The sequence below is a fragment of the Triturus cristatus genome, chromosome 3_2 (assembly GCF_964204655.1).
Source record: "Triturus cristatus chromosome 3_2, aTriCri1.1, whole genome shotgun sequence".
Lineage (NCBI taxonomy): Eukaryota > Metazoa > Chordata > Amphibia > Caudata > Salamandridae > Triturus > Triturus cristatus.
The window spans coordinates 799,030,146-799,046,586 of NC_140584.1; the positions used below are offsets into that span (position 1 = coordinate 799,030,146).

Sequence of the window (16,441 nt, forward strand, 5' to 3'; positions counted from 1 at the left end):
CGAGGAAACGTATGGGTTAAGTTGGTGGACGGGATTCAAAAACCTGGGGTCCAATGAATAAGCCAATGATTAGCTGTAGGTCCTGTTCCCTTCTGTGTTACGGGCACACCAGAGAAGGATGGAAGTGGAAACAGCTTTTACTCTTGAGTGGAATGACTCCAACCCGGCCTGGTTTACCGGAGATGGGAAGGGAGTATAGCCAACAAGTAAATTGGCAGAATGAGGGCAAAAAAAAAAAAAAAAAAAGGATGTGCTGTTCGTAGTTATGTTTCAATGGCAAAGTATATGAACGAGGTACAGAGCTGCCAGAATATTGAGAGTGGCAAAGGCAAAGAAAATGCAGTGCTTTAAGGTGAGCGGGCGGGTTGTGGGGATGGTGAAGCAGAGCAGATGAAATAAGTATGTGCAAAAGGAAAGAGTGAGAAGACAGTACTTGAGAAGCAACAAATGACTTGTTAGAGATGGAGGATATTCAGAAAGATGTGTGGAGACAAAGGGCGTGCCTATCTGAGTGGGATACTGCAGAGTAAAGAGTGATTGAGACTCCACAGATCATTACCCTTTTCACAGACCTTAGTAATGTTTAATTCAGTCTCATATTTTCAGAATAGAAACATTTTCAGTTTTCATTATTCACAACAAAATCACTGCTGTTACTCATGTATTTGCTACTGCTAACCAAATCCAATAGGTCTGGCTTGGTTTAGGAATGTGTTCATTGTTCTGTCATCCGACCAGATGTAATAACAGAAACCCATAGAGATGCTCCAAAGAGTGGTCAGATGGCACACTGTGTGAAGCACAGGATTTTAGCTCACTTGTTTTTAATCCACGCCCTTAATTACATACTCTATGCATTTTGGAAAGGATGCCTACTAAGCTTCTTTAGACGCACCACTTTTAGAGACCCCCCAGCACCCACCTTTTCCATCCCATTTAAGCACTGTTGCTACTCAAACCTCTTGCTGGAACATGCATCTAAACTTTATCCCCGTGATTTCTATAGCCTTGGACCCAAACACACTTAATCACACTGATGGGCTGTCGTCTCCAACAAGTAGTTTGTGAGCCACTGGTAGCTCTCCAGCTACTGTAAGTAGCTCTCCTGTATGCAGCTCAGCCTACTAAATAAGAAGCTTTAACTTGGCTGAATTATTGTATTCATATCAAAATTATGTTTTCAAGCTGAAAATGTGTGAGTTTTCAGAACTCATAAGTTGATGTTAGGAGAGTTCAAATAATATATTTAAATGATGAAAACAAGTGACGGAGAGACTTATTACTAAAACGAATAACTTGGTGCCAATGTAAATACATTCCACATTGACAAAGCATTTATTAGATTGCTGCTGGCAACTGTGCCCGTGGCCCTGAGGTGATCACTGCTGGTAGTCTTGCATATAGTGCCCACTAATAGGATCTTGTCTGCTGTGTTCACTGTTAACTCGAATAATATTAGTAGCTCAAGATGGTTTTCATTGAACGATTAGCTCTCACTACAGAAAAGGCTGGAGACTCCTGCTATAGGGTTTCTGTACTCGATGGAACGCAGTATGTGAGGGGACAGAGAGCAAAGCTCAATCCACTGTCCATTCTTGAGGTGGGTCTGTGTCAAGGAGCGTAGACGGCAATGGAGAAATTCCTAGATCGGGGGAGGCTTCCTCGACAACCCTTACAAACGAGATCAAAAGCTTCACTGGTCTACCTCAATGACATGAATGTGACCCTCATCCTCACTGTGTCGAGCCCAGCAATGTCCAGGTGAGCTTTCACATGAAAGTCATGAATTTTATGAGTATTATGTACACAAGTGTACCTGTGTTAAGTCACTCGCAAAGGAAAAGCTAACCAATGGATTTATTCAAATATAAAATGTTTGCACTGTACCCGTGCGACACGGTATTTAGAGTTAAGTACTTGCGACAAAACTCTAAGTAAGGTGTGCACTTGCTTGTAAAACGCTGTCGAAGTTACTGGTGCCAGTAAACACTTGTGAAAGAAAACCATGTGAGTACCTAGGTGTAAGAAAACAAGGAAACTGCATAAATGGGTACGCCAGTATTGGGGAACTGCACACGACTACACTTGCGTGATACCCCTCCTAAAAGGCATGGGGTCAAGCTGCACTGTTAAATCCACTTTCAAGGCCTCTTGCACTGAATAAATGGTGCGGATTCACCAGCTGGGTTCATGCTTAGAACAGCAGTTCAAGTGTTTGAGATGAAAAATGCAGGCTTGGCTGGTTACTACAGGGATGCATGGTTGCACATGGACTAGAGTTATCACCTGCAGCCAATGCATCCAGTCTTCCAAGAGTGTTTTGTATCTAATGTGATCACCTCTGTAGGAGCCATGAGGATCCACTCATATTAGGCTCTAGCAGGATCCACCACATTGCAATCATCCACCTGCACATCTCATCACCACCGTTGCATACTTCATCGTATCCTTCCTTCCGCCTCCCAAAGGACTCCCTGTCTGGCAGTAGTAGGAACCACTAATCACTTGTGTCTTGCCTACCTTAGCCTACCTGATCATCTAATCTCCAGCCTTCATGTCGGGTCTGTTGGCTTAGTGGACTAATGCGTCCACTGTGGGGGCCTGTGTTCGAACTCATTGTCACAGGTTCAAATCCCGGAGGGTACAATCAGCCTTTCATCTTCGGAGATCGATAAAAGGAGTATCATTGAGTTGGTTAACAATAAACATCTGTTATTTAGTCCCAAGGTATCCTCCTGGGTGAACGTGCGCTTTACCAATACACGTGATCTTGATGTAACCCAGGAGAGTGTAGCGAGATGGGAAGCCAGAATCAAAATCTAGGACTCCCATCTCCCCATCCCGGAACTACTCTAGTAGTTGCCACTCATCACCCGAGGAACTTCTAGACACTCAGACTCCCACAGAAATATATCAAGGGACAGTGCAAAATACCTCAGAAGCAAAACACAACTCTGCCCCCTGAAGTCCTCTTACACTCTTTCAACCCAAATTTACTCAAAATCCACTGCACTTGCTGCAGATTCACCCTGCTGTAGAACTAGAGGTGGGCGAAGAATTCTGCTCCACTGGTGGAGTTTTGCCCACTACGCTGTCCGTGCGGAGTTCCTTAAAACGCCATAAATTGATGAGGAGCAGAGTTTTTTCTCTTGCGTGGCGAGCGAGAAAAATGGCACGCTTGACCTCGTCTCAGCGAGATTTCTAAACGCTGGGCGGTTGCGGCTTGTCACAAATCCACGCATTTAGAAATCTGCCATCCGCATTGAGGAAGCTGCCACTTGAGCTGATAACTACCAAAGTGGAAGAAAGAAGCAGTGCCCTCTGGTGCGATGTATAATGCCGTTCACTGTTATTTTACAGTGTGGGCCAAACTCCAGGCGCTACAATTCAGTGCGAGCAGCGTGACTTACCACACTCTGTGGCTCGCGGTAATCCGCAGTGTGAGTTTTTTCGGTACTTTGCAGAGTTCCGCAGAGCAGAACTCCATGAACTCTGCCCAGGCCTATGTAGAACGTGCTCGCTATCGTCACCCGTATGGAAAACAAACACCCACAGTCTCTAACAACTCAACTTTGAACTTTTCTGAAACTTCTGCACCCACCCACTCGAGAACATAAATGTGTTGATATAGCTCTGTATTGATTGAGTCATTCACTCATTCATCATCCCTATCCGACAAGACAATTTACCTTCGTATAGTGCACCCTGTGAACTGAACATGTTGAGGTGCTCTTGGTGGTTCACAGACAAGGGACCTGAGGTGCTAGAGATGAAATGAACCCCTCAGTATTACAAAACATGGTTAAGTAAGGAAACCAGGCTTCAAACGCAGGTTGTACTCCTTCCAGAGTTTCCAAATGAGCCACGGGACCACGTACCCTCCCCAGTGGAGTTCAAACCACCTTCACCCACCCCTGCTACACGCCTCGATGACAAAGCCCCCCAGCCCCTGCAGTGCAGGGGGGCCCGAGCTCCAGGGGGCCCTCTCAGCACAGTACCCTGAGAGCTCCTGAGTGAGTCCAGAGGGGGTCCCTCCATATATTTTGCCGGGGGGGTCGCCCCTCAAGTTTCGTTACCCCACTACTCGATGAAGAGGCTTTACGGACCACTGCTGACCTAGCCACCAGCGCGAGGCTGAGAGCCCCTCCTCCCATGCCTGGTCCACTCATGTGGCCACAGAGATGCCAACATGTGCTGTGTATTCCGTGCCCCAGAGATGGATCTCGGCGGTATCACGAACATACCAGAGCACGGCATACATGTCTATATTTATCTCCCCGTCCAGCCCGCGATGTCTCAGGGTTTCCAATTACTTGCAAACGAGGAGAAAAAAGAAACATTACGTGGTATCTCTGTCTCGATCAGTGTTCATCGGGCCGGTATTGATCGCCCGCGGCTGGCAGGGGAATATGTGGATTTTAATATTCCAGTTACATATGTAAACAGGGGAAACTGAAGGAGGGTGAGGTAAGATTCACTGATGTGAACTCTTTTAAACCCACACCCAGGCGGCCATTGTGTTATCAGAGCAAACCAAACCACCTTACAATGCAAAACAGACACACACAAACACACACACACACAGCCCACCGCCGTGCCCAAGAAGCGAGGCAAGAGCATCTGCAACACACTAATTCGACCAATTCATTTAACAAGTTGTGGATGAAGGAGGGAGTTTGCGAGCCAATATAGGGCAGTAGGGATCCCCTCTTCTCAAAGGAAAAGAAGTAATTAGCAGTTCATGGCCCAATTAATTCGCAGTAAGTGGGATTATGGATACACAAAGGCGAACCAAAAGAAGAAGTGAAAAAAGACAGAAAACTCAGAGGAATGTGCAAGAAGGCTTGCAGCCTCCTTCTGGCCAAAATAATATGTATCTATTCTATAGATTGCTTTTGACAGAATAACAAAATTCAGGGATACAGGGCCAGCATGAAAGTCAGGGAGGGGGTCAAAGTCAGAATTAAGGGTCAGGCTAACACTGGGTTAGTGTTTCGGGGGCATTCTAGGGTTAGTATTTTATGGGGAGGGGGGTAGTATAAATAGTATAGAATAGTTAGGTTTATATTTAACAGAATGAGCAAGTAAGATTTCAAGATTTTTTGTAATTGTAATTTTTACTTGATTATTAGTTACTTTTAGAGGTTTTCTGTAGATATTCTGAAGACATGGAGGACCACGCCTGTAATGAGAGAAACAAAACTACAAGCCACAAAAATCACAGTGTTTTTACCTTAAATCAAAAACTGGCTGAAGATGTCACACGAGACCTGTACAAAATGACCTCATTGCTAATTAGCATTTAAAGAAGATTAGTGTATAAGACATAATTGAAATAAGACAAATGATGGTGCAAATTCTAAATCTCTTTATAAACCTACTCCAAAAGGAATGGCATAACCGATGATTGACAGAGGATAGAGGCTTTTCATCCCCACTGTAAGGGTAAGCACAGAGTCATGCTTCCAATCAGACCACCACTCTTGCAACCCCATTGCCTCCAGAGTTCAACACATGGAAAAGCAAAAACAGAAGCAAGATGACCCGCTTCTATCCGCCTAATCAACCAATGTATCTTCACATCAGAAGACTGCGATATTAGCTTGAAATCTATCCTATCTTCTGATGCACGTTCCTATCTTCAGCCAGTGGGCGTGAAGTGCTGAGTGAATCATCACATTTATGTAGCACACGGTAGTGTATGAGAAGCTCCAAGTCATGTGGCAAGGTTAAAAAAAAACCTTTTTCGCTTATGAAAAATGAGGCAGTGAAATCTGCAGGAAAGCTACTCCGGAGTGTAAAATGTTGATCTTTAAGCGCCATGCTGGCACCTTTAGAGTGGAGTGAACACCATGCAAGGTATCTGAGCTTCTGAAATGTAGTGCCTTTCTACTAGAACACAATGTAAGCAATGGACACAATTATGGAATTTACCATTTAGCTACAAGGTCTACATAAACTATGCTGAATTTGTCATCTACAATTATTAACAATGCCTACCAGGATGAACTGGTGTCCTGCATATGGTAGCGAAGGGCAGGAGATAATCAACGAAAGGGCAATAGTTCTGTTTATTTTTAAAACACACTGTGTGGGATTACAAAAAAGGGGAAGGGTGCAGACTATTTGAAAGAATGGCACTCTCTCATTCCTAATAATAATAAAAATAATAAAATAATTTCAGTTTCTTTGCATTTGATTGCAGCCAATTAGCGCACATTTGAGACACAATGTTTAGACATCTTTTTTGAAGAATAAAAACTCCCTGTTTCCTGAAGGCCTGCAAATAAAGCCATGTGCCTTCCTAAAAATTAGAGTCAATGGGAGGGTCCCAAAGAAAGTAAAAGAGGGGAAGCATGACATCAACGTTACATGCAACCAGTGAAGATGGTCACCCTTATCGAACTTGTTTAAGTAGGTATCATGTGCCAAGATTGATAGCATTAAGATAGCATTAACAAAAATAGAGACCACTATGAATAGACAAGTGAAGACATTATTCCATACCTAATCGGAGGGCAGATGGTGTGACCACAATTTCCCCGCCTACGGTCATCTCATTCTCAAACTGATCTGAACTGAGTCTTTCCATCAAACCGCCATTGGTGCCATCTGTTTGGAGGTAGGACTCCTGCTCTTCATACACAGCAATAAGCTGCAAAAAAAACAAAAAATAACATGTGGTTAGCCAAAAGGTGAAATGCTACATGCTTTGCCAAACATTTTAGACAAGTAATTGAGAGATTCTGTAAAATTAATATTTTAATGTAGACAACTGGAACATGTCAAGTGCAGGAAATAAAGATGTAACCTGTAAGGTTATTCAAATTACAAAATAAACATTAGTCATCCTGTGCATTTAGGAATTCTGATCCATTGGTTTCTGCTCTGTGTGGTGTCAAAATCACTAGAGAGGTTAATCCAGAGATAGTTATAATAAAAAAAAAAGTTTGATGGGGCACCATCAATGTCCCAGTGGGATATCAGTTTATAAGAGTATCAGGAAACGAAACCAGGTTTACACAGCCCTTGTGTCATTTGCCCAGATGTCACTCTGGTGTATGACACTTTACAGGTAACATTGCCGATGTATACAACTTACACACAGACTAGGTTTGCCACCTAACTCCACGTCATCCTGGACACTGCTTCCAGTTATTGGCTTTCAGTGCAACAACCGCATGCGCATTTGAGGTTTCATACTTGGTTTGCTTACATTGAAATAACAACTGATAGCAATTCCTTGTAAGTAAGAAGTCCAGGACTGGAAATAAAGACCACATGATAGGGCGAGGTGCCCACTCTCTTTCAGACACATTTCCAACTTGATGTGTTAAGAAATTAATCATGCCATATACTGCATTTCTTTATTCACAGCCATTTTGTGCCGGGGAGAGAGCTATTATGGTCAAGGTTTACGTGAAGAACATCCCAGTGTCCAGTGTGTGTGAGCACCACTCTTCACCTAACATATATAATCCAGATACGTCTGGTTCTCCAAATGCAGTCACCAAAAGTAAGAGCCTAAGCTGAACCACAAAGGTCTGCAGAAAAAAATGAGAATGAGGCACTCATGGGCCCCATCCAACTGCGAAACTAGGCAACAAGGGATGAGGCGCAGGCGCTCTTGACCCCACCACGTCACTTTCCGATACTAGTCCAGAGGTGGTGCTGTTCACACACAAAAATGACATTGGCTAGACTTAATTAAAAATTAGTTACTTGTGTCAAAAATGCACTCTGCTCAATGCATTTCAATGTTCTGTTGGAACCCATGGCTTGGCCTTACGGCTAGAGCGGTCGACCTCAAAGCTAGGGAACCGAGTTAGAGTCTCGGCAACAACGCTCAACATCCTGTGATTCTGGGCAAATCACTTAATCTCTCCATGCTTAACAAAAATGAATGTGCCCTTCTGTAACAAAACTGGTGCTCATCTAGAGCGCTCTGATGTCTAAAAACTAAAGTTAAAAAAAGGCAAATTTTTCAACTTTAGAATTCTGGTAGAATCAAAGCAGATTGGTATCAGGTTGGCAGATTATTATAATAGCAGTTACTAACAAAATACGTTTTCACAATTTCCCATTCCATATTAGACTCCAATGTGTGGGCTGGTTGCATTTTACTTAAAAATTGGAGGAAATAAATTGATCATGTGATCTGGTCTAGGCCACTCCGATATCTAGAACAGCGTTACAATTATTTGCATGCATGAATACCACAAGTGATCTTTGCAGCTGAAACGTTTGTTATTGAAATATCTCAAGTCAATAGTATTTATTCATTGACCGGACTTCAGAGGTATAAAGGTCTGCACTACCAGCTTTGAATCTCGGACGTGAAGCTCATAAACAGACCCATTGAAATGGCGGCCTATTTGGAAGCCACATATTCTGCTGCGATTAAAGATGATTTCTTGTTTTATTTTGCGTCTGATACGGTGCCATCTCAAGCATGGTTCCTTAGCTTCTTGAAGTAGAGAAAACAAACATGGTTGCTGATATAGGGGCTCAGATGACCAGGGATGCGGATATAGAATGGATTGTTTTTATCAGTCACATCATTGCTCTACTGTTGCACGGGAAAGGTAGAAGTACAATATAGAATCAATCAATCATGATTTATAAAGCCTGGCTAATCAACCCGATAGGTATCCATGTGCTAGCCGGTCCACGGGCTCGTTCGAACAGCCGGGTCTTGAGGGTCCTTCTGAATTCCGGAAATGAGGTGATGATACGGAGGTGCATGGGGAGGCTATTCCAGGTCTTAACCGCGATGTGGGAGAAGGAGCGACCTCCACTTCTGCTTCGGTAGATGCGGGGAGTATGGGCAAGTGACAGGGAGGCAGAGCATTGACTCAGACAGTTGGTGGAAGTTCAGGCAGTGGTTAATGTAGGCAGGTCGTTGTTTGTGTAGAGCCTTGTGTGTGTGTAGGTCAGCAGCTTGAAGTAGCATCTCCTCTGTAAGGGGAGCCAGTGGAGTTGTCTGAGGTGGGGTGTGATGAGGGTTCATCGGGGGAAGTCTGAGGATGATTCTGGGTTTGGAGTTCTGTATGGTCTGAAGTCTCTGTAGGCGGCGTGAAGTGAGTGATATCGCCAAACAGTAATTATTTACAGAGTTAACACTGTAAACGTGGCTGCTAGTCAGTAATAGTATTGACATTATTCACAACCGTCTGCATCCCTGAAAGTTTTCATCATTGAAGCCCAGACGCCTGCTCTAGATTGTGAAAGCAGCCAGTAGGACACAAAAATCAAAAGAGGGTACATTTCAAAGCCTGGCACTGAACATCTATATGCAGCCTGATGACAGCCAAAAACACCCATATCAACCCAGAGATGAACAAGGTACCCAGGCTGGGCCAGTTTACAGCACCAAGTGTATCACAGTGCATAGATCACAGTGCACAGTGACAGTCACTCGAGAAACGGCCCTGCACTTATCACCATGAAAGTACACAGACCAGTAAAATGAAACCTAGAACAGAGCACAGGTCCCACTACGACCTGCCCCAGAATCTTATCAGGTGCAGACTGGAGGGACAGAGGGCACAACTTATCCAGGTAAGTGGAGGGGGAGCTTGGGCCTAGGCACCTGCTCAATTGTACTGACAAAAAAAATACTCAATAATGGAGTATGTTCCCCAGTTCAATAATGAAGTATGGCCCCCAATACAACTATATACCCGACCAGCAACTGGCTACCCTCACGGGTGACAAGCAGTGTGCAGCAAATCTACATCACATACGAGCAGGTCAACACATTATACAGAGCGGCTTTCAGTGGAAAGGTAGGTAGCACATGGCAAAACCTTGCCGCATAGGTGATAGGAACCTAAACAGGCATTTCAAATTTCCGAGGGAGATTACAAAGATGCTATAACAGGAGCGGGACATAGTGGAGCTGAAGACCATTTATGGTGCCCGATGAGCAGCTACTGAAACAGGCAGACTGGCGGGGCCTGGTGTCCCCTTCAGCCATCACATTCTGCATCTTGAGGTTCACACTGAGCTGCAGGCTGTAGTGAGTCAAGATGCTTAAGAGGACAAAAACAACAGTAATAAAAGGGAGATATTGAGTGTCTGATTCCAGGGAATTATTAAAAATAGTGGAGTCTTTATGGCACTTGAGTTGATAAGGTCTATATAAGATGGCAGTCTTTAATGTTGTTCACTGAGAGAGAGACTGGGAGAATGAGGGACCCTTCTAGCACATATGCTGTGCAAAGTAGCCTAAACAGCACAAAGTCAAGTACAGGTGGAACGCGGAATTTACAGATAGTTTGGCAATAAATGAAGTATGAATAGTGAAAAAGTTATCAACACATGGCAGCCCTAATGGTATATGCTCTTGTTTAGAAACAATGAAGGGTGTAAGTGGGCATCTGCATTATATAGATATTAGCATTCGACAGCGCCAGTGGTGGAAGCAGGGAGGCGGAAATTAGAGGTTGGTTCCTTCTAGAGTGATGGGATAGGTTTTAGGAATTTTGTAGTAAAGTAAGTAGTTGAAATAGTGTTCCATAGCTGAGTCCCAAAGAGCCAGAAGTACTGGTACCTTTAGAAATCACATGGAACCCTTTGTATGGAGAAGGAGAGATTGGTCAGCTGATCACACAGAGCAGTTTGGGGCGTAGTGTGACTTAACTGGGAGAAGTAGGAAGGTGCTATGCGCTTAATGGCTTGGAAAACTAGGGCCAGCATTTTCTACTGTGCTTTATATTTGGACGATAGACACCCTGAACGATGTATGTATGCGGAGTGAGAAGACAGTCTGCATCAATTATTGAGAGACTGTATTGCAAAATGTATAACTTTGTGAAAAGGACTAAACACATAACTGGTTTGTCACATCACCAAGCAAGCGGCTATAGCTGCAGACTTTGGAAGTGGGGACCCAGGCCTAAAGCCCAGCCTTGGCTCAACATCCCGTGGTTCTGGGAAAATAAAAAACAAGGTGTGATGCAATTTGGTTCTCTTGAAAAGTGCTCTAATGCCCTGGACCAAATTCACGCTATATCAAATGGGAAAAAACAATACTGCACTGATTAGGGATCTGGTGTATCAAACGGAACATGATGGCTTATTTTTCTTAAGTGAAGCAAATGAAAATGAGTGATGATCAGACTACAGAATCAGGGTAAAAAAAGACAATTTTTTTTATGCCTATTGTAGTTGACAGAATGTCAGGACGATAAGTGGTGGCGAAAGTGAGTGTGGTGGAAAACAAAAAAAGCGTGGAAATAGTGAACCTCTAATTTTCAGATACTCAACATTAAAGAGCAAAAGTTTCAAATACCCATGTAACAGATGGAGATTTTGGATTGGAAGTTAGGAGGGAAGAAGGAAGTGGAGAAGATAGTTTGTCATGTGATAGAGAAGTTGGAGAAAAATCTGATTCTACGAAGAGAGGTGGCTTACAGAAAGATACGTTGAAAACCCAGGCCTGAGCCTTGAGGCACAACTACCAGTACGGGAAGGATCGAGAGCCTGAGGAGGGCTCACCAGACAACGAAAGATTCTCAAAGAGCCAATGGTCCAGAGCATTATATAGAGTTATTAATTGTGTTGGAAGACAAAAAGGGATCGCTAAGGATGGAGAAGAGGTTGCTATAATGTGCGATAGTGTGGAAGTCAGAGACAAGAGAGGGCAGATTATATGAAGTAGTGTAAATGAAATCCAGATAGTAGTAGACTCAAGAGATAGCGGATGACTGTGGAGTACAATATAGGTTAGTGTTATGGAAAAGAAATAGAGCTGGGAAACTGGTGCATAGTTGAAAAGAATCTTGAGTCAACAGCTGAGTGGGTAGTAGGGGCCGATTAAGAGCGATCTTAAAGCAATCTGTGTAGGTTCCGGATAGGGAGGAGAGGTTGAGGAGTTAGGTGAGGTACAAATAGGACCATAGGTGGAGGTGTAGTGGTTTAACTGATTGGGAGGAATTAAGGGCACAAGGTGGGTTATTGGAGGATGTCGATGAGTTCACCTGCTGCGGTCAGAGTAAGAGAACTGATCCAGGTGGCGAGTGTGGTGAAATAGGAGCAGAGTAGGATGTAGGAGGGGAAACACTGATAACATCACCAAGTGATTTTCTGCCAGTAGTTACTTTGTTGGCAAACACCAAAGACATTGTAAGTTGGGTTGGGTAGTGAAGGTTCAAGGAAGAGACAGACAGGAGTTGACATCAGATGATGATAGCTTCAACAGCCCGCAAGCAGTAACGACCTGTCGAAGGTGTGGTTTTTTTCCCTTTGGTTAATATGAACAGCAACATTTAAGACTACAATTCTCTGAACCGTTTTAGAGTTTAATTATCTGTTTTTAGAAGTACCTCTGTCCATGAAGCATTCCAATGTATAATTGTCAAGAGGTATTTTCCCTGATGTAGGGATTCATAACCCTGGAATGCAATGGAAATATATCCCATATAAACAATGCATGATGCAAAGTAATTTGAAATAAAATAGTCAATTGAAAGATTTAATTATGAACCGAATGAACAGGATGAGGAGCCTTAATTAGGGTGGTAAGGTCCTGTGCATCCATAATAGAGGCAGGTAGCCTTGACACTTACAGATGGTGGCCTAGTAAGAATTATTTTTATATTTTTCTGAAATCCCCAAATGGGAGAGAAGGGATTTATTTTGTTTTGAAAAAGAGCAAAAATAAAAAACGTACCCTACATGCTGGTAGTTTTCTATAGAGGAACAAGAGGTCTCTTCCTACAGATACATTACAAAATGCACCTAGAAGTTAAATAATGCCTATGGCAATGGAAGTCAAATGAAGTAATATAAGAAATTAATAAATCTTAGTAAAAACAAAAACATAAAAAGTGGGGAAAATGCGGGACAACTAACAAATCAACAAAACTCAGATATTTTCAAAGTGACTTCACAAATAATAAACAATGTCACCTCTATTTTAAGGTACCAATGCTGTCCTTATTGAAATGAAAAACAATTACAATAGTCATGGTACTCCATGTCGACGACGTTTTGGTCCCTCATTTATGTTTGGGATCATCATGAGGACTTAATTGTATATGCCTGAGACAAGAAATGTCTGTGGAGGCGGTCCAAAATTGGGTATGTCCTAATTGTAGCCAATTGGGGTGCCAGTGGGCCGGCAGCCAGGATGGCGATGATCAATGTAGGCATGGCCGCTGGTTGAGCTGGGTGAAAGTGACCATGGGTCCTAAGTAAGAGGTAAATACATCGAGCTGCTGGTAGAGCGGGCAATGAGAAAAAACGCACAGAGGTCCGCGGGGTTCCAGAAGGAAAGCAGAGGCCACAGCAACGGAAGATCCGAAAACCCGGGGCAGCAGTGTACAGTTCCTGTCTACACTGATAGAACGTGATTAGGGAGAGGAAGCAATGTGCAGCTTGCAGCTGCAAAGGACAACGACGGCACCTGCAGTTAAAGTGCACGGCATGTTTTCTTCCAGCACATGGGGCATTCTTTGTTAATTCCTGTTTGCAAAGGTATGGAGTATCGTAAACTGCGTTGAAGTGTATATTCGGGTGGTATGTGGTGGTGTACAACCGAGGGTGTCCTTTTACTTTATTTCAGGGTCTGTGGATTTGTTGTGGGTTGTTGATTGCTTCAAAAACCAATACAATTATTTTTTTTAACTGAATAAAGAAAAAAAAGAATTCTGAAACCTAAATATGTGGCCCTATCGTGGTTGGATGCCATCAAATGGTTTCTGACAACAGAGTGAGCTGAGGCTCTTTCACTGGAAATCTAGCGGTTGTCCCAACTCTAAATGAGGACAAGAAACCACAAGTGTGGCGGAATAAGGCACCACCATGTTTTCACGTGTCTCAATATCGCCACACTCTAAATGACCCCTTTAATGAACCTTCGACTCCATTTTCCTGCTAACAACTTTTGGCAATATTAATATTTCAGCATTCTAAAAACTGGAATCAAAGCCCATCAAATTCTCTGATACAACCATTTACAGAACAGCTGGATATCCAACAACTAAGCACAAAGAGAGGAAGCTGCCTCCCTTAGCGTGTCCTCAGAGCAGTGATACTAGCAAAAGAGGTAAATCACTTCTTTAGGTCTTCCTGTGAACGAATGGCACTGAATATTAAAATGCACAATAATGCACACTAGGCGCCGCGCCGCAGCCCTGCACTCGATTAAAATGGATCTGTAACTTCGAATATTAATCCACAACAGAAGAAGGCACAGAAATGTCAGACTCGGCCCAGAATTTGCTCATCTTTATTTACAGACAATCTGTTGTACTCTAAAGAATTGAAAAAATGCACTCGAAAGGACTAGTTCAGCTGAATAAGAAGATTTTCTTCCAGCTTTGCACCCTCTTGGGAATACTTCAATGAAATGGAAAGTCCTGGAACATTTAAAACTTTTTTCAAGAAGTCTTTTCGTCCCTAAGAGATGCATAAATACATCAGCTAGCAGCATACGGCGGAGCTAATTTGTCCTACTGTAACTTTGTAATTTGCAGTTTTTATAAAACACGTGAATCCTTTATGAAAGAACCTCTTTCCCGGATTAAAGCTCAGCATTTCCAAGGGGACACAAGACAATATTTGCAAGAGGGAAAACAGTTACATGTCTGTGTTTAGAAACGTGAACTCGATGCTACGTTCTCAAACCAGGCATCCTGGCTCGAGATAATTAAATACACTTTGGTTGGGGATGGCGAAAGATCAAAAGACTGTCCTGAATCCCTTTACCCGAGCTTCTATGAAGATTACATTCACCTAATGAAGTATTACCAAGTATATCTGAAGGAAACGTAGCGTGGATATCAATGTTAAGGCATTCGTAAGAACATCACGTGGGAGAAATCTTGATCCGTTTACTACCTTTGTAAGACTTGAACACAAACCACAAGCTGAAATATATTGTTGTAAAAGTACCCTCCCTTCTGTACTAAAGATCTCTCCTAGCTTGCCTCCAAAAAGAAGAAACCGAGACAAACTTACTCGGGTGGCTGCAGAATTCAAAAGTGTCAAGCCACCAAAGTTGTCAGCTTGAGAAGAAATGGCCTACAAAGCATTTGTCCAATGACCTGATTGCCTACAAGAATCAGCACAAATGCTAGCATCACACAACTAGAAATCACTGACACCACTTTTACCAAGACGAGATGGATTTAGCTCAAAATTCTATAAGATAATTATTCTGTGCATCAGGATTTTCTTGATCCAGGCTTTATCCGCCTCTCTCCAGTGGCGTAGCTAGAGGTACTGCCACCCGGGCTGGCACCTAAGTTTGCCCCCAGGGTGCAAGTAAGACCGGGAGGGAGGGGGGGGGGCAATGGGATGGCAGCTGACGGATGAAATGACTCCGGGAGCTCCATAGGTTTTCTCACACAACCCGAGCTGGGATTCTTGATTTCCTGCACTCGGTCTCCAATGGGCGCGCGATGGCTGGGGAGGTGAGGGAGGCACCGGGGGTCTGAAGTCTATTTGGTGTCTGTTATGTTTTTTTTAGGCTTGGACACATTCCTATAGGCAGGTCACTTGTAGTGACTTATTGCAATATTGAGTGGGCTGAGTCACAAGCTGCATCCGAGGATTTTGTGCAGTTTAGGTTTTTCTTGTGTCCTGGGCATCAGTAGCTTACAGTTTTGAGTCCAGCCTTGATGGCCAGGGTCGCGGTGTGCAAAGGTACTTGGTGTGGATTGTAATCTTGGTCCTGTAGAAGGATACCAGGTGGCTCGAAGATTGGTTCCAAGGGGTGCACGGGTGGAGGTTGATATGGAGGTTTTAATGCATAGGATGGATGCAATAACTAAGATATTGGCCCTGTTGTGCCCGCAGGACAACCGTGGGCAATCAAGTGAACCAGCAGCACCGTCAAAGAGAAAGAGTAGACCGGGGGTTGCACCCAGGGCAGCATCCCCCCAGTTAAGAAGCTGGACAGAAATCTTAAACCTCGTAGGGGAGAAAGTATGGGCACTGGTGTCCCCCCGCAGCAGACGCCAGAGGGCAACACCCGCGATTTAGTTGCGCAGGGTGGCGTTTCTGCTGTGATGGCAAAATGGAAACAGTTGCATGCTGATTAGGATTACACCAGCGGGGGGCATTAGTCAGCCTGATTTGGTTGCTAATGTAGCCAGTGTTTTGCCTTGGCTTTCTAAGGTTGGGATGTTGTCCGCTCCTTTAATGGGTGGCACGCTGGCCGGTGTGGCTGAGGGTGATACTGTTGAGAGGGACAGGAGGTCAGTGGCCCACCTGGATGGTTAAGTGGGGCAGTGGGTGCAGGTAGGCTGCACGTCCATGGCGGGGGCCAGTGGGTTATTACACGTTAGTCCAGCAGAGCAGGGGACTGCAGGTCCTGGTACCTCGCTCGCCAGCTTCGAGCCCCTCATGGTACCAGTGGGGGCTACACTCTCTCCTCAGGAAACAGCTATAATTGGTCTGGAGGAAGTGCGTTCTGAGAATGACCAGCAGG

General features: G+C 43.9%; 1 protein-coding gene across 1 annotated transcript in view; it reads right to left on the minus strand.

Annotated features, from left to right (window-relative positions):
• PARD3B (par-3 family cell polarity regulator beta) overlaps nucleotides 1-16,441 on the minus strand; it is a 2,086,630-nt gene that overhangs the window by 1,487,398 nt on the left and 582,791 nt on the right. The window contains exon 3 of the mRNA XM_085648929.1: nucleotides 6,508-6,655. Within this exon, the coding sequence (XP_085505055.1) occupies nucleotides 6,508-6,655 (148 nt within the window). The remainder of the gene's footprint in view (nucleotides 1-6,507; nucleotides 6,656-16,441) is intronic.